The sequence below is a fragment of the Camelus dromedarius genome, chromosome 17 (assembly GCF_036321535.1).
Source record: "Camelus dromedarius isolate mCamDro1 chromosome 17, mCamDro1.pat, whole genome shotgun sequence".
In the NCBI taxonomy this organism is placed as follows: domain Eukaryota; kingdom Metazoa; phylum Chordata; class Mammalia; order Artiodactyla; family Camelidae; genus Camelus; species Camelus dromedarius.
Window position 1 is genome coordinate 31,489,994 of NC_087452.1, and position 20,747 is coordinate 31,510,740.

The window sequence follows — 20,747 nt, forward strand, 5'->3', positions numbered from 1 at the left end:
ATGTTTTACTAAAGTTTTCTAACTTATTGGTATAAAGTTGTACATATTTTTTTCTTGGAATTAAGAAATCTCCCCATACTTTTTATTCCCATTCTGTTTATTTTTGTTTTGTTTAAACATTCAATTTCCTCCTATTATCTTTTGGTTATTTTGTAGTTTTTTTCTTGAGTACTTAATAATTTTTCAGCTTACTTATTTAACTATAATAAAACACATTTTTTAAGACTGAATTTTCCTCTCAACCTGCCTTTGGCCACATTTGAGAGACTCTTGTATTCTTTTTGACATTAGTTTCTAAGTAGTCAATAATTCTGGTTTTGATTTTGTTTTAGAAGTGTTTCTGAATTTCCATACATTTAGAAAGCCACGGAAATTCTATCTCCTTGCTCCAGCTACATTGCAGTGTTGTTACTGAATATGACCTGCACAGCCTCTATTTCTTGGAATTGTTTCTCCCTGTAGCTCAGTACATGATCCATTATTGTGCATTCAGTAAAGGTGAATTCTGCTACGGATAGGCAGAATCACTTGTCTACTAAATACTATTCAAACCTATATAAGACCCGATCAACAGAATTTTAAATGGAAATGTTCTACATCTGCATTGATACGGTAGCCACTAGTCACATATAACTGTTGAGCCCTTTAAATGTGGCTAGTTTGAGGAACTCAGTATTTTAAACTTATATACATGACATTGCATCATATTGCACAGCACAGTTCTGTATCATTCACTCAGTAAATACTGAGCACATATAATGTGACATGTACTCTTGCGGGTACTGGGCAAACAGTAGTGAGCAAAGTAAGGCCCCTGTTCCCATGGAGCTTATATTCTAGGGAGGGCAGTTAACAGTATATACTGAGATATATTAAATGCCATGAAAGTGGGTATAGAATGATGGGGCTTACTAATACTTTGATAGGGCAGTAGGAAATGCATCTTTGCAGTGGTTTCTGGATAGAGATCTGAAAGGAGAGAACAAGTCATGTGTACCTGAAGGAAGATATTCCAGGTACATAGAATAAGTGCAGAAGTCAATCTCAATTGCCTTTCCACTTGATCTATCAAAGTCTGAAAGGTAGAGTGTTGGGTCTCCTGCCAAGAGCGCAGCTTTGTCCAGTTCTTGTGTATTTAAGTCTTTGCTTTATACATTTCATGTTTTATTCAACGCATGATTCATAAGTGACATCCTGTAGCTATGAAATGTCCTTTGTCCAGAAGTAATGGTTTCTGACTTTCTAACTATTACCCCTCCTTTCTGCTTGCATCTGCCTAATATATCCTTGTTTCTGTTTTCTACCTTTGGGTATCATTTTGAGAACATGCAGTAATTTGATTTTTAACCTTACTGGGAGCTCTTAGCTTTTTAATCATCTTTATTATACTTATTGATATGCTTGGTCTTATTTCTGCTGCCTTTTATTTTTCTTTCTCTTTTTTAAAAACCTCTTCTGACTTTTGCTATATTAAGGTCTTTGCTTCCTTTTTTTAAAACTCATAGTCTGGAAGTCCTATATCCTAGTATTGAGAAATAGAATATTACCTGTAATAACCCTTCTACTCCCAACCCTCATATAAGACCTTAGAACATTTTTCTCTTCAGCCCTCTGGAAAATTTAAAAGGAATTTACAGCTTTATAGGTTTTCACTTTGAACCACTTAGAAGCATGGATTAAATGTTTTTTGCTTAACAACAGCCTTATTTTAGTGGTACCAAAGTACTATTCTACCACAAATTTACGTTAGTTTTATATAGGTGTTTCCTGTCAAGAAGGACATGTAACAGAAGTGGTGCTTCCTGACACTTTCAGAAACATGAACTTCTAACTTTAGCTTTTACTAGTAGTCATGCCTGCAGGACAATGAACAAAAGACTCTTTAGACATTGACTTGCACTGTGAGTTTTAATTGAAAACATTAAAACAGCCTGACTACTCATAATGAATTATAAAACTTTGGTAGTTTAATTGTACTATAATTTATGAGGCATTTATTTTTCATTATTTTGTAGACCTGAAAGAAACTTTGCATACTTGTGTTTTCTGTTCTCCATTTCAGAGAAGGACTGTGAAGAGAAGGTCTAAAATATTTATAAATCAAAACCCAACTGAGAAGTGAAATATAGAGAGAACAAAATTTGAACACAGCTGAGCATAGGTGATTTTTAGCTCATGTTTGGGGTATGAAAACTGTTTAGCTCATCTCACACAAAACAAAAGCAGGTGCAGTAGTAAAGATGAATCATGAAAACCCCAATCAATTATTTTTAGCATGCCTCTTAATTTTTCTTTCTCCTGGTTTCTTGTCTTCTGTGCCTGAGTCTTGAACAGGTAACCACTTGAGGGGGTGCCGGCGATAAATGGGCCATGGAGGAAGTGTCAGCTAGGCCAGAACAGAGAAAATGCATCAATTATGGCCATTAGAAGTTTAAAAGAGGATTATGTATAATGCCTGGTTCTCAAATGACTCCTATGCTAAAGGTAAAAACTACAAAACTGACATTCCTAGGAAAACTCTGTGCCACCACCCAGACAAAATACTGTAAGTGACTGGAACAAGCCTCATTGTTTACACATATGGCTTTAAGAGCAAAAGAAAGGTGAGGAGGCGAGGAGGCAGCAATGTGAAGACCATAAGGTCTTGAGGTCTAGCTTTGACTAAAAATCCTGCTTGGAGTGCCTGCCAAAAGAAATGAGCTGTATCCTTCAATGCAGTTTCACCTCATCTGACACTATTTGGCATTTACTTTTCCAGTGATAGCAAGGGAAGGATGAGGGAAAAGTTGGTGCCAGTTCTCACTACTAGGTCCAACCAAAACAACGCAATTCGGAAGACTTAAGTTGCCACTAACATCCAAACGCCCACATATTTCTTACCAAACACGAAAAAGCAAATCCTGCCATAACTATATAGACAGTCCACCCGAACTGTTCAGCCACGTATCCGTAGATAAATCCAACTACCTAGAAACAAAGTATATTAAATACAGTCAAAGCTGGGGGGTGGGGGGCAGGGGAAGAGATCATGCAAAACCAATACTTACTGCAGAAAAAAGAATAATTCCCTGAAACATCTGTTCAGCTAGCTTCTGGCCCTTGTAATCCTAAAAGGAAAGGAAAGCAAAACAAGAATTGGTTCCACCACTGAAGAGGTACAATTCCTGCCCTGACCTCACAGCTTTGGCACTGGGTAATCCCAATATCAGGGGCTCCCCCAAGAACCTGAGCAAGTAATGATATTCTCGGTTTCCCGGAATAACTGAAGCATCCTTACAGAGACTGGGCAGGGGCTTCCTCGTTGGAGAAGAAAGAAGGGGGTATGATTCGGGGGTGAGAGTAGCCATCCCAGTTAGGAACCCGCGCTGCGCCGGGTGGGTCTCGGACAAGGGCTGCGGAACTGCCAGGCTTGCGAGGAAAGTGCAGGGATCTTGGGGCCGAGGCGGGCCGCATCCTCACCATTTGCGTAGGCAGCGAGGTTAGATGCTCCAGCATGACTGGATGAGGAGGCGGCCGGCGGAGCGACGGCGGCCAGGACTCAGGAACAGGAGGAACCGGGGTCAGCTCTTGCGTACAGCTCCGCAGGCCTCCCCAGCCAGGGTTTGCGATGGCCGCGGCCCCGGAAGCGGATGTCTCCCACACACCCTGGCGGCCCGAGGCCCCTCCCCGTGCCCTCGCTAGGCGACTTGCTCTTTCGGAGTTGGCTGTAGGCCGGCGCCCTGTCCGCGAGGGCTGAGACGCTGACTGTGGTGGCCGAGCCGAGGCATCACGCGCCCGTGAAGCGTTCGCCTTCAGTGCTACTGGGTCCCGGGAGCCGCAGCTCGGGTCCCCCAAACCGCCCTCTACTGTGCCTGCGCGGCCTAACGGCAGCCGGCGTGCGCCCCGTCTCCATGGCGACGGGCTTTTCTCGGCGAGGACCCCAGCGGCAGGGCTGCCCGGCGGCGCCTGCTCGGTGCGACTTTCGCAGGCCCTGCGGCGGGCGGGTTGGGGGCTGCGGGGCTGCGCCGCGGCCACAGGGTTAGCGGGCGAGCAGACTCGGTCCGGAGAGCAGGGGACGCGGGCGGCCGGGTGGCGGGCTGAGCCCCGGGGCCTGCGGCGTGGGCGCTGAGCTGGCGGGGCGGGCCGGGGTGTGGGCAGTGGCTCCTCCTCCTCAGGCTGCAGGTAAGGACGGCCGCGGGGAGCGTCTGAGGGGAACCGCTTGCTGGAACCCTAGCCCAGTGCCTCCGAGCCTGGGGGTTGGGGGACCCCGGATCGTCGCCCCTTGTGAAACACCCTTAAGGGTAAGGGGGCGTTACTGACCGCCAGAGTTTAGAGGGGACTAACCCAGAACCCATCATCCAGAGAAAAGGGATCTCCTCGGAGTGGGGACCATCCTCTCCCGCCCCTTTGCACCAGTATGGAGAGAGCGCCTACCTGGGGAGTCTCCTGGTTGGCCCGCCAGGCTGCTCGGCGGCTTCGCTGGCCCTCCCAGTAGAGGCCAGCCAAGGGTTCGCACTGCCTCTCTGTCAAGGCTGATGTCTATCTCAGAAGCTTAGGCCCTCCATTGTTACTCTGAGCAAGGTGGAGTACCCACGTTCCGGACAGAAACCATTTTGGGGAACCCGAGTCTGTGGGTCCCCGCTGGCACGCGCTGCTATGCTGTGTTGCGTGTCAGGGTCACAGACGGTGGGATTCTAGGTACTCCAGGGTAGGTGTTACGTGGCTGCCGCCCTCATTCATGCAGCAAACATTCCCGGCACTTTTTTTTTGTGGGCCAAGATATGCCTGTGACCAACACCAGGCCCTTTCTTGACTCGAGCCCAGAATGCGTCAAGGGAGACAGCCACGTAACCCCAGAAATATAAGCCGGATTAACTCTTGGGTAGCGAGGCCCGGGCGATGTGAGAGCTCAGGGGAGGTGCTGCAGAATGTGGGGTTTGAAGGAGGTTCCTTGTCTCCTGAAAGCCACGTAGGAGCTAGCAGGATGAAGAGGCAGGAGAAGGTGAGTGTATATCCTTAGGGCCTTGTCCACCTTTCAGTCTGGCAGAGACTAAACAGACTTTTTGTTGTAAGTAGAAACAGACATATCCTTCTGTGTTCTCCCTCTTTAAATGCACTTCATGGGGTGGCAGTTGCTGTAGAGACTATGGTATTTGAGCTATGAGGATATGGTGAGAAAAGGAGATTGCCTGTCAGTTTCGATTTGAGATAGATCTGTCGGAATCCATGTCTTTTGTTTGAATTTGTTTTCATGATTATTATCAAAGACTGTTCCCTGTCTGAGCTGAGAACCAGTCTTGCTCGTAGGTTAACAAGATCATTCAACAAACATCACCTATCTACCACCATTTACCAGACATGGTTTTAGATGGCAAGAATACAGTAGTAAACACTTTTCACTGGAGTCCCTTACATTTTAGTTAGGGAAGAGAGAAATAAATAAATAAATGAGATAATTTCATAATAGAGGAGGAGGACTGGTGTACTTTCCTGATGGCCTCTCAGGGGATGGCTAAGGGGACAGAAAGATGACTAGTCTTTTGTGACCTCGACAAGACCAGTTTGAATGGAGAAGTATGGACAGAAGTCTGGTTGGAGGAGGCTAAAGAGAGGACAAGAAGAGTGAGTAGAGCTAGAGACTTTAAATCCTTTCAAGCTTTTAGAGTGAGAGGGAGCAGAGAAAGGGGTCTGTGGGTCAACTAGGATATGGGGAATGGTGTCTTTTTTTTTTTTTTTTTTTGGAATTAGCTGGAAGATAGCAGAGTATGCTTATAGGCTGATAGGTGTGTGATCCAGCAGAGAGGGAAAGAGTTTGCTGGTGTTGCACCAGGGAAACAAGATAGGTTGCAGAGCATGAATAGAATGGCCCTCCATGGGAGTATATAGCAACAGGAAGGAAAGCAGAAAAGGCTTCTGAAAATGTGGGTATTAATATAGATAGCTAGCAAGTTTGAAAAAATAGTGTTCTTTCCCCCTAACGTTTCTTCACCATATTTCTGGGTATGCCTGCTGTGTGTGTGTGTGTGTGTGTGTGTGTGTGTTGAGTGATTTGGGATGAAGTGAAGGTTTTATTTCTTAACAAAACAGAAACTTTCATAGTGAATAATTGAATATTACTCATCAAATTGTTCACAGTTGTATACTCTTGCAAAAATATAGCCACTGTTACACGTCCCAGGATGTTACATGCCATTTTGTTTTGAGAATTCCTTCTAATCAGATCAGTGAATTCCATCACGAGGAATAGTACTAGGAAAGGAAATACGGATCAGACACTCCATAATAATTGGCATTGTGTATATTGATAACTGAAAGAGTTTAAGGAACAAGCAGTTTCTGCCATGCTAATCTACTTAAGTACATCAAATACCTGCTAGGATTGTGTTTTTCTTGTGTCTAGCTAACTGGAATAGCACAAATACACCTGCCTCTCGATCCACACACTATTTGTAAATAATTGCTACTGGATGTTCTTGAGCTAAACCACTGCCCTTTGTACCAGTAACTAAATGAGATTTACTCAAGTAAGATCATTTTCTCCAGTCTTGATGGAAGTTGGCTCCAAGCAGGCAGATGTTAGAACTTTGAGCAGTCCCCAGTCTGCCAGTTTCTATGGATAAAGCTCAGCCCTCAGTGAGATTGAGGCGCAAGGCTCTGGTCTATAATGATGTGTATTCTTTAGAGAGGAAGTTCATTGGTATAATATATTTTATACTGTTCTAGAGAGAATGAGAGTGAGAGAAAGGGAGAGTGTGCATGTGCATGTACGTGTTCATGTGTATTTTAGATTGTTTTTTGGGAGTCTGAATTATGTTCTCCCGAATTTGTAATCTGGCCTCTCATCCGAAGTTTTCTTGATATATTTCTCGGCCTTGAGAAACCAAGTGATATGCATACACTTTACTTAAGAGGAAATTAATTCAAACTTACTTTGGTTTTGAAAATACGTTATATTTGAAAGTGCTTTGTAAAATTCATAGCCTTATGTTAGGTACTCCCATGGGCCAAGATGAAGTACAAAAGGATAAAAGTCTCAAATGTAGGCTCACAATATCCTGGTTGCATAAAAACCTGTTTTGAATGAAATATTACCCAGAGATTGTTGTAGAAACTGTTTAATTTAGCTCCACCTACAATTTTATTTCCATTGAATTATTTGTTTTGAAAAAGTGAAGGCTTCAGTTGAGCTGGGGAGCACAAACCACTGGCAGAGTAACAGTATTAGACATCTTTTCTTTCTTTTCTTCTCATTCTTTCTTTTTTAAGACACCACTTTCTTTTTGTTGTTTTTGGAGGGGGGGAATTAGATTTTTTTTTTTTCCAATGGAGGCACTGGGGATTGAACCCAGGACCTCGTGCATGCTAAGCAAACACTCTACCACTGAGCTATACCCCCCTCCTCAAGACACCACTTTCTTAAGATATGGATAGTTAAACAACAGATAGGAAGCCCTGGGAAGAAGCTCATTTTTTCTAGGAGCAGATTTTTAATTTTGGAGACTCTTGAGCTCTAAACTTCTGATAGCAAAATTGGATTTTATGAATTTTTGTAATTGTCTTTCTCTGCTATAGTTTTAGATGATTTGGGAAAATTTTTTTTTCTCTTTTAATTCCAGTTAAAGGTGAATGGGATACAACTTGGAACAGGGATGTTTTGTACCAATGAGTTGACCTTAGTTATAGACAGCTGGGTCCATGTGTAATTTAATTAGGAATTTTAAGTAGAAATTCATTCAGAAAACTTCCATAGTGGTTAGATTCAGGTGTTCCTCTTGGTAGAATTGTATAATATACAAGGCTATCTATTTCTCTTAAGTTATTTGACATATTTTATTATTATGATTACCATAAAAAATTCAAACCCCAAATTGGGTTCTTGGAAACTGTTAATTCAAAATGAGTTTCTGGGAGCATCATATACCACATGAATAAAAGTGTGTAGGCATCTTGATGGACATTCTAATGTACCTACTGACTTTGGGGCCTTGTTTTTGTTTTGTAGGGTTAATAACTAATATTTACATAAGACAAAAGAGAAAGATGTCATTCCGTAAAGGTATGTTCTTTCTATAGTTATGTGGTTTTTATACCAGGTCCAAAGATGGAGAGATGTAATGTAGACTTTCTCCTGTGTGTTTCAGTAAACATTGTCATCCTAGTCCTGGCTGTTGCTCTCTTCTTGCTGGTTTTGCACCATAACTTCCTTGGCCTGAGCAGCCTGCTGAGGAATGAAGTTTCAGGTACGAAAACCCTGAGTAACGCCTTGGTATCTGTTGAGGACCTGGAATTCTGTGTCCCACATCCTAGGTCACATCACTAGATTTAAGGAAAAGAAGGCCTTCTTCTTGGCCATATTACAGAAGCTACTAAAGACTCTGGGAAAGGCAGGTGGTATGCATTGGGCTCTTGCAACCCCACCCTCTTTCCCCTTCTTGGGCAGTTGTTTGCTAAGGGTTTGATCTCACAGAAGATTCCTTTTCACCAAATCAGAGGCCTTAGAGGAAGGAGCCTCTGTGGGCTATCTGCAGACATTTCTGTAGGGCAGGGCATCAGAAGGTGCGGACAGGTGTCATTGATTTTTGATGCCTGCTCTGTGCACTAGTGTGTCAGTCCTGTAACTTTCCTTCACCTGTTACTTTCCTTTAACAAGTGGAATCATATCAGTAGGACTAGTAGTGAAACAGAATCATTGTCTTGTCAACTGATTAAAAAAGTCACTGTTGTACAGTTTTGCTGCCAGTTCAATTAGTTGTTCATACTGCTCTACTTTGGTTTTGAGGGATGTTTGAGGCTTCAGAGTGTGTATCAGAAATCATTTTTGTACTGTTACCCACTATATCTTTATTTTCACCTACTATACTTGATCAGAGCAAGAAAAGACTAATAGCTTTCCTTTGACTTTCACTGAGTGCTCTGATAGCTTGTTTTATAATTGTGTATATACGTATGTGTATTTACATATATATACACACATAAATGTACATAAAGTAATGCATGCTCCTGGTAGGAACATTTTTGAAAAAGAAAACAGCATTCAAACTCTATGAGGGCAGTTGTGGCTGGTACATAGAAGGTACTCAATAAATACTGAATAAATGATTCATTGCCTAGAGTTAACTAAAATTTTGCCTTAGTAGCTTCCAGTTTTTTTCTGTGTATATTATTTTTTTCTATACAGTTGAGATTATGCTGTATATACACTGCACATATGACATGGTTTTCCAAATAATTATATCCTAAGCATGTCACCATGACTATTGAAACTCTTCATGTATAAATTTAATGCCAGTTTACTTGTTGCCACAGGAAAGTCTTTTGGTACAGTGACTTTCAGACTTTTTTGATGGCAGCCCCACAATAATGAATATTACATACAGCACATACGTGTATTTGCTTCTTGTCTATCTGCCCTTCACAGTGGTAAAGATTTCACAATTTTATTCATGGCTATAACTCCAGTGCCTCTATATTGCTTGGCACATAGCAGGCACTGTGTTCAGTGCATGATGAATGAGTAAATAAAGTATTACAAGAGGCAAGAAGGAAGGTTTACAAAACAATACTTGCAGTTGCCGTATGTGATGCAGTCTGGTATTTTCTAAGTCAATGTTCTATTCCAATTCAGGAAGTTTTCATACTCAAATTCTAATTGTGACCAACTAAATTGATTTCATGCCTACTGCATGATTTATGGCTTGAAAAACTGTTTTTAGTCTTCTTGGTTTTTACAATTATAAATAAAATTGTGACTTTTGATTACCTCTCAGATTTTGTCCTTGAGACAGACAAGGGGAATTAATGAGTCAAAGGCCGTGTACCCGTTCAAGGGTCTTGATACAAATTGCCAAACTGTAATCTAGATTGTTATATTCCTATCAGTAGTAGTGTATCAGAATTGTCAACTTTTTTTTTAATGCTTTTTCTAAAAGCCTGGTTACATATGGGAAAACAAAATTTCTGGGCTGTATGCTTCACATTGTAATGAGGGAGAATGAAGTGTCATAATCCTCATTTTACCTCCTTTCACACCTTGGGCTTTGTCAAAAGCTGATGAGATTGGATCACAGTATCTTCTTTGTGTTCTTTGCAGATTCAGGAATTGTGGGGCTTCAGCCTGTAGACTTTATCCCAAATGCTCCCCAACAAGCAGTGGATGGGAGACAAGAGGAGATTCCTGTGGTCATTGCAGCATCTGAAGATAGGCTCGGGGGGGCCATTGCAGCCATAAACAGCATTCAACACAACACTCGCTCCAATGTGATCTTCTACATTGTTACGCTGAACAGTACAGCAGACCATCTCCGGTGAGCTCTGCTTGCCTCATGATTCTGCTTCTAGAGGATGCTCTAGAGCAGGCCAGCTGCCAATCCAGTAATACTCTTTTTCAATGTTTACTTTTTTATATAATTGGGATTATACCACTTATAAACTACACGTTTTTCTGTGTATCCCCATGATAGCAGAAACATGTTAAGGAACTTGTGTCCAAGATGTAAGTCAACTGTGTCATTATGCACACTAATAATTCAAGCTATTTTTTTTGGTAGAAGACTTTCTCAATGAAGGTAGCACCATGTTGATTTATATTCTCTTACAAGTTCCTTATCTCATGGACATGCTCTTGAGTAATTCTGGTATAGAGTGGGAAGGGATGTGGGAGCAATGGCAAGGTAGTGTGGTGGTGAGCAGGCACCGTTCCAAATCCTGACCCAGTCTTTGGGGAACACTACCTAACCCCTTGGAGCCTGTTTCCTAATTTATTAAGTATGGAGTGTAAATATCCAACTTAGAGGATTGTTAAACGAGAAAATACATTAAAAAAACACCTACCACATAATAATCGGTCAGTAAGTGGTCCTTACCAGTATAATTGTGATTAATAGAAACCTAATCTGATACAAGTCTTAACTGTGTTTTGAAGATGTTTTGAATCAAGATTTACATGGTTTATTCCAAGAAACATTGTGTCTAAATTAATAGTGGTCAAAGTTCTAAGACATTTCTGTCCCTTTGCCTTTCTCTGGTTCATGTTTAGTTTATGAAAGTTACTATGAGTTATTTTTCTGCATTTAAAAAACTCAAACTATCTAATATAGAAAGAAATATATTAATAAACTACAGAAATAACATGTCTACAAAATACTAATCTGAAATGGAAAAATGTACAGTACTTCTTTAGGGAACACTGACTTTTCCTACAGGCAGTACCTTAGACTTGGTAGAATTACTTGAAGTCATCACAGCAAATTAATGAGTGTATAGATTAACAGACTGACTTACCAGCTTTGTTGATAGCTTTCACTACTATCATACTTTGACTCATTTTGTGTTTTTGGAGGAACAAAAATTGAAAGATTCATGGGATCTTTTCAATTACATAATGAAATTTTCTATAGCAGTAGTAATCAGAAGTATGAGCCTTTGCGAGCACTATTACCATATAATCTTGGTTCAGGGAGGGGCTTTAGTGGGGTATCTCACTGCAGAAGAGGAAACCAAAGCTCAGAGAAGGGGCTTGAAGATACCATGCAGTCCTCAGGATTTCACTTCCATTATGGCCTCACTGGAAAGCACAGATAAGGCTGCAGTATGGGACATGATTATTTAAAACTGATATTTGGTGCTTTATGTTCATCAGGTCCTGGCTCAGCAGCAGTACCCTGAAAAGCATCAGGTACAAAATTGTGAATTTTGACACTAAGCTTTTGGAAGGGAAAGTAAAGAAGGATCCTGACGAGGGGGAATCCATTAAACCAGTGAGTTCCACACACTCTTGTTTGTAACTGGCAGTATTAGGAAATGACTGGAATACCTGAGTAACTGGGTACAGTGCAAGTAGTTCCCCGGGCACCAGGCCTGGGGACTTCTGAGACCTTCAGATGTCTTCTCCTGCATGGAAACTGAGAGCATTCTGGGAGTTTCTAGTAAACAAAAGCACAGCCACTGACAAATCCTGTGCCAATGCTTCTTTCCTTTTACTTTTCCAGTTAACCTTTGCAAGGTTCTACTTGCCAATTCTGGTTCCCGGCGCAAAGAAGGCCATATACATGGATGACGATGTAATTGTGCAAGGTACCAGAGAATGTCACCATCAGTGTTGCTCTCTGCCCAGTGTAGGCTGTAGTGGTTGGTTGTCTTACTTATGGCATCCTATAAAAGGTCATCTTAAGAGGTGGGAGGAATAGGGAATCTTGGGGCAACTTCCATTGTAAATCTTAAACCTTATCTATTTCAGGTGATATCCTTGCCCTATACAATACACCACTGAAGCCAGGACATGCAGCTGCATTTTCAGAAGACTGTGATTCAACCTCTACTAAAGTTGTCATCCGTGGAGCAGGGAACCAGGTAAGTTACTTATTAGACCCTTTGCACAGACACTTTGCTCCCTATAATGCAGGTTAATGGGGTAAGAGGCAACAAAATCAGGGAACTCTTAATTCTTTTTTTGCTACATTTACATTCACCAGTTATTTCATCCAAAACTCAAGGCCACTTTCCTACAGATCGGTTCATGGATTTGACAACCTAGTTCTCTCTGAACATCTGGCTTAAGGTTTATTCTAGGTTCCTACTGTCTAACTTGCAATCCCAAATGTCACTTTTATTTGCTTTATGTAGAGCCCTTTGCTAATAATCTGAGAAGTCATAAGTGAACAGAACCATTATCCAATCAAATTGTATCTATCCTGTGTGAAGCAGTAAACGTACTATATATCCCATTTGTGTTTTCAGTACAATTACATTGGATATCTTGACTATAAAAAGGAAAGAATTCGTAAGCTTTCCATGAAAGCGAGCACCTGCTCATTTAATCCTGGAGTTTTTGTTGCAAACTTGACAGAATGGAAAAAACAGAATATAACTAACCAGCTGGAAAAATGGATGAAACTCAATGTAGAGTAAGTATGTAACTGGCATACCTGTGAAAACTCTCGTATTTCAACCCTAAGTGTCTTGACTAATGGGAACTGGGACTCTTTACTAACATCATGTTTTTTTATCTGTCCCACCAAGAGAAGGATTGTATAGCAGAACACTGGCTGGCAGCATCACAACACCACCTCTGCTGATCGTATTTTATCAACAGCATTCCACCATCGACCCTATGTGGAATGTTCGCCATCTGGGTAAGCAGAAATAACTAACCAAGGGCCTAAGCTAATGAAGTGTCTAAAGAACTCTCCTCAGGGATGGGATATTTATCATTTTCCAGTTTGATGTGGTATGACTAGTATTATCATTTGGCTCTTTTTCTCTCAATGTAAGGTTCCAGCGCTGGAAAACGATATTCTCCCCAGTTTGTAAAGGCTGCCAAGTTACTCCATTGGAATGGGCACTTTAAGCCATGGGGAAGAACTGCTTCGTATACTGATGTCTGGGAAAAATGGTATATTCCGGACCCAACAGGTAAATTCAGCCTAATCCGAAGACATGTGGAGATCTCAAATATAAAGTAAAATATAATTTATGCTATAAGCATTTCTCAGGAAATCCCAGAAGACAGTGTATGTGGGAAGTAACACTTGCTAGGTTTCAACGCCTGTCTGCAGCAACCCACGGAAAAAGACATTTCAGCTGGGTAGAGGGCAAACTGCCCCATCTGGCAGTCAGCTTCCTAGACAGACTATTAACACGCCTCCGTCTGCCTTACCAAGCATTTGCTTACTGACAGTGCTGAATGACCAGAGGTGAATGGACTTAAATGGCAGGTACAGCTAGTTCAACACTGCTGCTTGGTTTTCATTTTATAACCATAGGTTATCTATAAATAAAGTGAATACTACATTTTTCTAAAGGTATGGTTTTTACTTTCAGGTAACTACTTCTGCCTGCTCACTAAGAGATGAGTTGTCTTTTTATAGAATTGAGACACTTTCTAAGTTGACTGATTTTTTTTTCAATGAATGTATCATGATACATATTCAAAATTTATACAGTTTACATCATACCATAACAAAGTGGCACATGACACACACTGACACACACACACACACACACGTTTAGCAGTCTGCTCAAAATGTGAAAAACAAACCAAAAAAAAAAACCCTTATAGAAGAACAAGGTTCTATTATACATAGTCTGTACTGAAGTCATAAGCATCATCTTCCTCTTCAGTTATTTTATCCAAGACAAAAGACTGTGCAGACTGCTCATCTATATTGGAAAGAAAAGTGAGGTTTAAAAAAAAGCTTTAAAAAATAATTCTATACCATGCTGTTTTGTTAGAAGACCCCTCCACCCAACTCACCTGCCTGACACTCAGGCAGTGCCTCACAGGCCTCTTCGGCAGGGGACATATCTGAGCTCTTCTCCTGTGGGACAGAGAAACAGTGTTAGATTAGTAGCCCTTGTCTGCTCATTAATCCAAGTAATTACCCAGAAAAAGTCCCTGGAAGTATCAATGGGATGCACAAAATCAAGCCTTAAATATCTAAATTGGCTTCTTTTAGTCATGAAATAATTTCTATTTTTGCCTTCAGCCCCTTTCTATTTGTACATTATAATGCTAGAAAACTTACTAAAGCTTAAACAACCCATGTACAATATACTTACATCACCTTCTTCATCAACACTTTCCTGATCAGTGTCGACATCTTCAAAGTCTTCCTCTTCCTCCTGCTTCCTTTCCTTCTGTTTCGGCAGTTCTTCAGATATATCCTTTTCCTCTATTATTCCATTTGTCAGACCTGAAGACTGGAAAAGGATGCTGCTGGCTAACCGAGGGCCCTTGATGGCTAGGAAAGGTAAATAAATCCGGTGTAAACAGATGAAACCTTTACTGGCCGGTCACTTGACAAAGCAGTTAAGCAAAAGCCTTGTGTACCTTGTATGCTACGTGCATTATTCTTTTCCAGTTCTTCCAGATTAAAGCCCCATTTCATGTTTATCACAATGTTCTCATTAAAATGTGGAGAAGGAGTCCAAGGTGTAGGGGGATGGCAATAGTAACCTAAGGTGGCACTGGTATTAAAAATAAGATTGGTCAAAAACCAGTTCCTTTATTCTATGTGGTCATCAAAATGCCAATAAAAGAAGTCTTACCCTGTCCACTCAGACCACAGCAGTTTGGCAGCAGCTTCTACATTTGGGCTTCCACCCTTTTGGTGCAGTCCTCTTCTCTGAGCAAATGAAGTAAAAAATTCCAGAGAATTCTTAAAATCTGGAACAGTAAATTTCAGTACTACCTTTACAAAAAAAAAAAAAAGCCAGACAGAAATTCATATAGTACAGATATTAAAAAAAACTTGAAAAAAAATTTAAGATGATTACAATGAAACAAAGAAGATGGAGCTCAAGGGAAGGGGATTCTTTTACCTGTCGAGAATCAGCATGGGACAGTATGGCACTAGCAGCCTCCACTGGTTTTACTACCTCAATACTTGCTGGACTTCTCAGAGCAAGTGCAGGAGCAGAGTTAAGTGGAGACACAATGAAACTTGGACTATCTATGATTGTGATTTGTTTGTCCAAGGGAATAACCTGCATACACCTGGAACGAGAAAGATGGTAATTGACAGGGACACTCATTTACCTAAGGACAAGAGACAGAACACGAAGCTCAGGGTTGGATTGAACAAACTCAGCACAGTCTGTCAGATCCAGTTTATCATCATTTGCTTCATGTTTATCTAAAACCATTAACAGCACACCCCCTTTTCTAAAGAGAAACACTACACCTTACAGCTTATATACATATAGGCCTAAACACATGCTGTTACCTTTGTCATAAATATTTCGTCTCTTCTAACTGGCAGACTTCTATTCATTTCAAGTTCAGGTTCAAGCATCACTTCCTGAGGCAGCTTTCCCCTTTCTGAATCTACTTGCTTATCTGTCTTTCAAACTAGATTGTGGGTAGCTATTCTACTCCAATTCTTCCCCAAGGCTAACACTGTCTTAACCCTCCACCTTCTACAGAACAGAAAACAGTGATAGAAATAGATCATATTTACTCATCTATAATGAAATATTATAATTACGAAACAATTCAGTTTACCTTGTAAGCCCCATGGATACACCAACATGACATATACGTTCTTGTTTTAAGCTATTGATGATGCTGCTTTTCCCCACATTTGGAAAACCTACAAATGGGAAACCCATAGATACAAAAGGTATTATGTGCTGGTAATTATAAAATTTTCACTGCCTTTAAAAAAAATTTAAGTATAGTAGATTTACAATGTTAGTTTCAGGTGTACAGCAAAGTAATTCATTTATACATACATATTCTCTTAAATCTTTTTCCATTATAGATTATTACAAGATGTTGAATGTAGTTCCTTGTGGTATTATACAGTAAGTCCTTGTTTACTTCTATTATATATGGTCGTGTTTGAGATTAACATATACACTCCTAATTTATCCCTTCCCCCACTCCACTGCCTTATTTTATGCCAGCCTGATGTTTAGAGCAAGATCAGAGTTGGATCTGAGCGTCTTCACTTCAACACTAAGACCACTCTTAGCATCTTCATTTCTTGCTCAAGTAACAAAAGGGCAGGAAAAGACTATTAATTCAAATAAACCAGAACTTTCAGATGCTAACTTTATCTACAATGCCTGGTTGGCAAAAAACTGAATCAGGCAGCAATTACTTAAAATTTTTCTCTTTACACTGTGTGTGTGTGTGGCAAGAAGCTGATGTCTGAACAAGCCCTTTCTTTAGCAACAACCCTATACACTGTTAACCTGAAAGATTTCTTGGCGCTTACTGAGAAAAGACAAAGTGTGTTGAACTGAAACTCACCAATTACCCCAACGTGAATGGCTTTGCCGTAAGTCTCCTGAAAACCTCGAAGAAGTTTCCAAAGGCCTTCTTTCCCAACACAGACTTCACTTTTGAATGGAGCAGCTTTCTTCCCTACCTTCACATGTTAAAAATCAAATAATTAAACTACTTCTAACAACTCACCAGACAAAACCCAAGCAGTCTGGCTCCAGAACCCATCTATTAAAATCACCACTATTGCTTTTCAGATCTCTGGATGAAATCAGAGTTGGATCTTATAAGTTTTCACCTTCTTAATCAAGATTTTGTACACTCATCATATTTCACCCATCTGAAAGATGAAAGTACCACATTTCCCACCACTAAGTTAAGGGTACCTTGATTCTCTTCCCTTTGTCCTTCAGCTTTGTTGAGGCTTTGAACACCACTGTTGGCAATTCTTTCTTCAAATAAATAAGCCAGTTCTCCAGATTATCCTTTGGAACCAGATCTGATAGGGATTAGAAATAAAATACTGCTCTAATCTGGTCATTTTGTTGAGATGAATTTGCAAAGTCGAGTAAACTATGGATTTCATTCAGGTTTGCCTTTTCCCAGTTTTTTCAAAAGTACCTGAACTGGAAGATGGGGAGAGGGTCAGCTCCCTACCATGCTTCTGTTACTAGAATTCAGTATGTACTGTATTTCTTCAGTTCTCCTCTGCCCACCCTTTCAGGATTACACCAACCTCTAGATTATTACCCTACTAACCTTTGGGCTATGTTTCCAGAATTTACTATCAGGTAATAGCCATGTTTACTGACCCCCAACAGTAATGTTAGATTACATTCTTACTTTCTGCTTTACCAGTCTCTGTTCTGGGTGTTCCTGTCCCTGCTGCTCCAACCCAGATGTACTGAATGGCAACAGACAGTACAAATCAGTAAAATCACTTATAGAAAGCATCTCCACCCCACTGCCCAGCACTGTCTTTGGCAACGAGTGCATATGCACTGACTCTACTGAGGTCAGAGTTGGATCTTACCAGTCTTCAGTGGCAATCAGACTGTTCAGATATTTTCCTCATACCTCATTAGTGCATATGGAACACAAAAGGTATCCTTCTTGCTTACCTGACTTATTTAATACAAGTACCAGCTTTTTCTGTCCACCCTCGACAATGGCGGCTTCTACCTGGGGACATCTGCAACCAAGGGGATCTCTGGCATCCAACACCTCCAGCACAACATCTGAGGCCTCAATCACCTTACAAAACAGAAGCTATTAGAATAGCATCGCTTGATCTGGCACCACCCTCCACATAAGTACACTGGTGTTACCCACTTTGCAACAGGGTGAGCTCAGAGATGGATCTCGTGTCTTCACTTTGGTATGAATGTTTACAGATTCATCATTTTTTACAGGAAAATAAATGTAAGTTTAACAGCCTCTGATCAAAGTGGATTTCAAGACTAGAAACACTCCACTATCTAAATACATAGTCCTCCCATTGTGAATTATGTAGTTTGAAAGGCCCTTATGCCCTGCCAAGAGCTGAAAAGCATAGTCAGGGTCTATTCATAGGAGGGAGTGAGCTTAGGAAAACAGGTGATGGGGATGGGAGTGCTGGGGAACAACCAAACCAAAACATCCCCTTGACCTCCTTCACTTAGGTTTCAGCATAGTATTTTATAGAGACTAATTTTTGCACTGCTTATGCTAATGTACTCTCTTTGTTTAAACTATTACTATTCTCTTCTATTTAAACTATGGCTTGTGTCAACATGTTACAAAATGTCACTTTTTGCAAATCATGCTTATGCCCGCCTGCAAAAATTTAAAACCAGAATATTCCTTCAGCTAAACATAACAAAATAAACCAACTTGCTGAAGGATTCTTCCAGCTCAAGAGAACTCTACTTCCACAAAGTTGGTGTCATGGGGAAAAAAAAAACAACCAAGAAACTCTAGTTTTTTAAACCTCATTACCATTTTTAGACACTGACCTAGACAAAGATACCTTTTTAAGTTCCTGACAATACAACTTCTTCGGATTCTGTTTGCTGGACTTGGCTTTCTTAGCTTTGCTCTGCCCAAATTCCTAGGGGATAAAGACAAAGGGGAAAGGACACAAAATCAGAATGTCAGTAGATGTAACCCGTTTCTCCATTTTTCATAACTAATTGGGGTACTGTAGTTAATATTTAAATAGGTAAGACAGAAGACTGAACTCAGTCTTTTTCTTCCCAAGAGGCATAGCAACCCCTGCCCTAAGGATGTACTTTGACTTTTATGTCAGAGCTCCTCTCTCGCTCACAAACAGGACTAATCATACCTCTTTCACCAGTTCCTCATTAGATAGCTCCACACCAGGGTTAGTTCCAAGTTTTCTTTTCTTGTCCTGTTCCTTCTGCCTGTCAAGTTTCTGCTGCTGTTTCAGTTCTTCAAGCTGTGTCCAAGCCACAGGAGAAACGGGTGAGCCAAAATGATGTGGTGGTGTTACTTTACTTTGAAAAAACACTCACACCCACACATCACTCGTTCAAAGTTTCAGTTAATGCATCTCACCCGCTGTTTCCTCAGCTCAGCTTCCCTAAGAAGAGCCTCCTTAAACGGAGCACTGTTTGGAACTCCAGGGTCTTTCCTAGGCTTCTTTCGACCCCGTTTTTTCGCCTCTTTCCTCAATTTTCGATGGTGCTCTCGAACCTATTATAATTTTAAGAATTTATTAATTTACAGAAATACTAAAGAGAATTCATGTGAGAAGCCAATCTGGCTACAGTTTAATTACACCTATAAAATGACCTAGAAAAATAGAGCTCTAATCATAATACAGAAGACACACATATTTATGTACAAAACAGCAAGAAAGCATGACCAAGAGATTCTTTTTGTAACGATTGTTACCATGCTGATCAAAGTTTAGTTTCTCATCACTGAATTACTGCACTTTTCTACAGCTGTACTTCTGATGCCTAAAAGCTTGTGTCTATAGTCTATCCAACTCCCGTTTCCTGAGATGAAATTATATTAGTCCAGACCTCTTTCTGGAGGCGGAATGGGGGTAGTTCATCGTTATACTGGATATAACCTGGGTATACCTTGGTGTAACTCTCCTAAGAACAGGACTTACCTTTTTTTGGATTTTATACCGCTTATGGCAGGTCATACGTTTACTTGCTTTCTTTAACTCTACAAAGCAACACATTACAAAAGGATTAATTTTCTATCCTTTTAAAAAAATCCATTTTATCCACAAATGATCAGTTTACTTTCTATGACTGTACTCTAGGGTCACGTCCCTTTTTGCGTTAAGTAATTAACTAGCTCTTGACACCTAATTTTAGAATCTTGCGGAGCGCGTAGTAAAAATAAACATGCCACTTTCAAGTCCCAGAAAATTTGACTAAATAGAGCCGTTGTAGAGCCCAACTTCCCCGCTCCCACTCTTCCCAGATTCGACTGGGAATGCATACAGGGGAGCGTGTAAGACCCAAAACGACAACCACTTCTTGTTAAACACCGCGAATCCACAAGGAGGAACGAACAATGGATTTGAGAAACGGCTCACAGGCTTCACCAGCGCCGGACTGAACGTGGCCCCAGAAGGGAAACCACGGGGTCCTCACAGGACTGTAGCCTGATTGTCACCCTTCGGGCCCAGCCTTCCTTCTGTACGACAGGCCAGCGGCTAACGTGCGGCCTTCTAACCTTCGGATGTAGGCGGACCCAGGGCAACGGCCTACCAGCAGGCCCCTCATTCCCGTAGAGACCAACCGGCAGAGGAACGCCCTGGTGGGTTCGTCGACCATCAGACACAGAAGCCCCTCTAAGACCCAGCCCCCTCGCCCCACTCACTTGGCCGCTTCATATTGGAAGCTGGAACGCCAGGGCCGACAACCGATCACTCGCAGCTGCAAAGTACCTCCGCTGGCAACACGTGCGAACTGAGGCCACGAGCAAGCGTTACGCACTCACGCTGCCGCCGTAAAGCACGGCGCCGCAGGCCCGCGTGCGCGCGCACGCAGTGTCGCGCGGAGCCGGGTTCGCTTGG

The 20,747-nt window shown here is 41.3% G+C and overlaps 3 protein-coding genes and 3 non-coding genes across 9 annotated transcripts; 1 reads left to right on the forward strand and 5 right to left on the reverse strand.

Moving 5' to 3' along the window:
• Positions 1-1,889: 1,889 nt before the first annotated feature.
• On the reverse strand, positions 1,890-3,666 carry SPCS1 (signal peptidase complex subunit 1). Its single transcript, XM_010985196.3, has 4 exons — positions 3,460-3,666; positions 3,048-3,107; positions 2,881-2,967; positions 1,890-2,386 (listed from the first exon to the last, which is right to left on the reverse strand). The coding sequence occupies exons 1-4, from the start codon at positions 3,493-3,495 to the stop codon at positions 2,261-2,263; spliced, it is 309 nt and encodes a 102-aa protein (XP_010983498.2). The 5' UTR covers positions 3,496-3,666; the 3' UTR covers positions 1,890-2,260.
• A 176-nt stretch (positions 3,667-3,842) lies between these two features.
• Positions 3,843-13,777, forward strand: GLT8D1 (glycosyltransferase 8 domain containing 1). 4 transcript variants are annotated; one of them, XM_031470527.2, is made up of 10 exons: positions 3,843-3,952; positions 7,982-8,035; positions 8,121-8,219; positions 10,070-10,283; positions 11,618-11,735; positions 11,967-12,051; positions 12,215-12,327; positions 12,715-12,881; positions 12,997-13,109; positions 13,249-13,777. In XM_031470527.2, exons 2-10 carry the CDS (start codon positions 8,020-8,022, stop codon positions 13,437-13,439), a joined length of 1,116 nt encoding a protein of 371 aa, XP_031326387.1. In that variant the 5' UTR covers positions 3,843-3,952; positions 7,982-8,019; the 3' UTR covers positions 13,440-13,777. The 4 variants fall into 4 exon arrangements, with proteins under 4 accessions (XP_031326387.1, XP_031326388.1, XP_010983509.1 ...); XM_031470528.2 differs by lacking the exon at positions 3,843-3,952 and adding an exon at positions 4,036-4,161; XM_010985207.3 differs by lacking the exon at positions 3,843-3,952 and adding an exon at positions 4,168-4,280.
• A 219-nt stretch (positions 13,778-13,996) lies between these two features.
• GNL3 (G protein nucleolar 3) lies at positions 13,997-20,689 on the reverse strand. Its single transcript, XM_010985221.3, has 15 exons — positions 20,552-20,689; positions 19,827-19,885; positions 19,262-19,399; positions 19,029-19,142; positions 18,714-18,794; positions 17,827-17,959; positions 17,092-17,204; positions 16,733-16,850; positions 15,980-16,067; positions 15,298-15,472; positions 15,025-15,167; positions 14,807-14,943; positions 14,536-14,717; positions 14,231-14,294; positions 13,997-14,136 (listed from the first exon to the last, which is right to left on the reverse strand). The coding sequence occupies exons 1-15, from the start codon at positions 20,562-20,564 to the stop codon at positions 14,051-14,053; spliced, it is 1,644 nt and encodes a 547-aa protein (XP_010983523.1). The 5' UTR covers positions 20,565-20,689; the 3' UTR covers positions 13,997-14,050.
• Positions 15,532-15,608, reverse strand: LOC116158414 (small nucleolar RNA SNORD69). Its single transcript, XR_004142716.1, has one exon. It is a non-coding gene; the product is annotated as a small nucleolar RNA SNORD69 (small nucleolar RNA).
• On the reverse strand, positions 16,965-17,047 carry LOC116158419 (small nucleolar RNA SNORD19B). Its single transcript, XR_004142722.1, has one exon. It is a non-coding gene; the product is annotated as a small nucleolar RNA SNORD19B (small nucleolar RNA).
• Positions 17,709-17,785, reverse strand: LOC116158413 (small nucleolar RNA SNORD19). The gene has a single exon (XR_004142715.1). It is a non-coding gene; the product is annotated as a small nucleolar RNA SNORD19 (small nucleolar RNA).
• Positions 20,690-20,747: the final 58 nt, after the last annotated feature.

Excerpts from the sequence above, each read along its gene's own strand:
- GNL3 (XM_010985221.3), bottom strand. Across the intron at positions 19,400-19,826 it reads GGTATAAAATCCAAAAAAAG|GTTCGAGAGCACCATCGAAA; the intron begins GTAAGTCCTGTT and ends AAATTATAATAG. Across the intron at positions 17,205-17,826 it reads ACTTGTATTAAATAAGTCAG|ATCTGGTTCCAAAGGATAAT; the intron begins GTAAGCAAGAAG and ends AATCCCTATCAG.
- GLT8D1 (XM_031470527.2), top strand. Across the intron at positions 12,882-12,996 it reads TGGATGAAACTCAATGTAGA|AGAAGGATTGTATAGCAGAA; the intron begins GTAAGTATGTAA and ends TGTCCCACCAAG. Across the intron at positions 13,110-13,248 it reads GTGGAATGTTCGCCATCTGG|GTTCCAGCGCTGGAAAACGA; the intron begins GTAAGCAGAAAT and ends TCTCAATGTAAG.
- SPCS1 (XM_010985196.3), bottom strand. The coding sequence starts at position 3,495 with ATGCTGGAGCATCTAACCTCGCTGCCTACGCAAATG. Across the intron at positions 2,968-3,047 it reads GAATTATTCTTTTTTCTGCA|GTAGTTGGATTTATCTACGG; the intron begins GTAAGTATTGGT and ends CTTTGTTTCTAG. Across the intron at positions 2,387-2,880 it reads GATTTGCTTTTTCGTGTTTG|CTGACACTTCCTCCATGGCC; the intron begins GTAAGAAATATG and ends GTTCTGGCCTAG.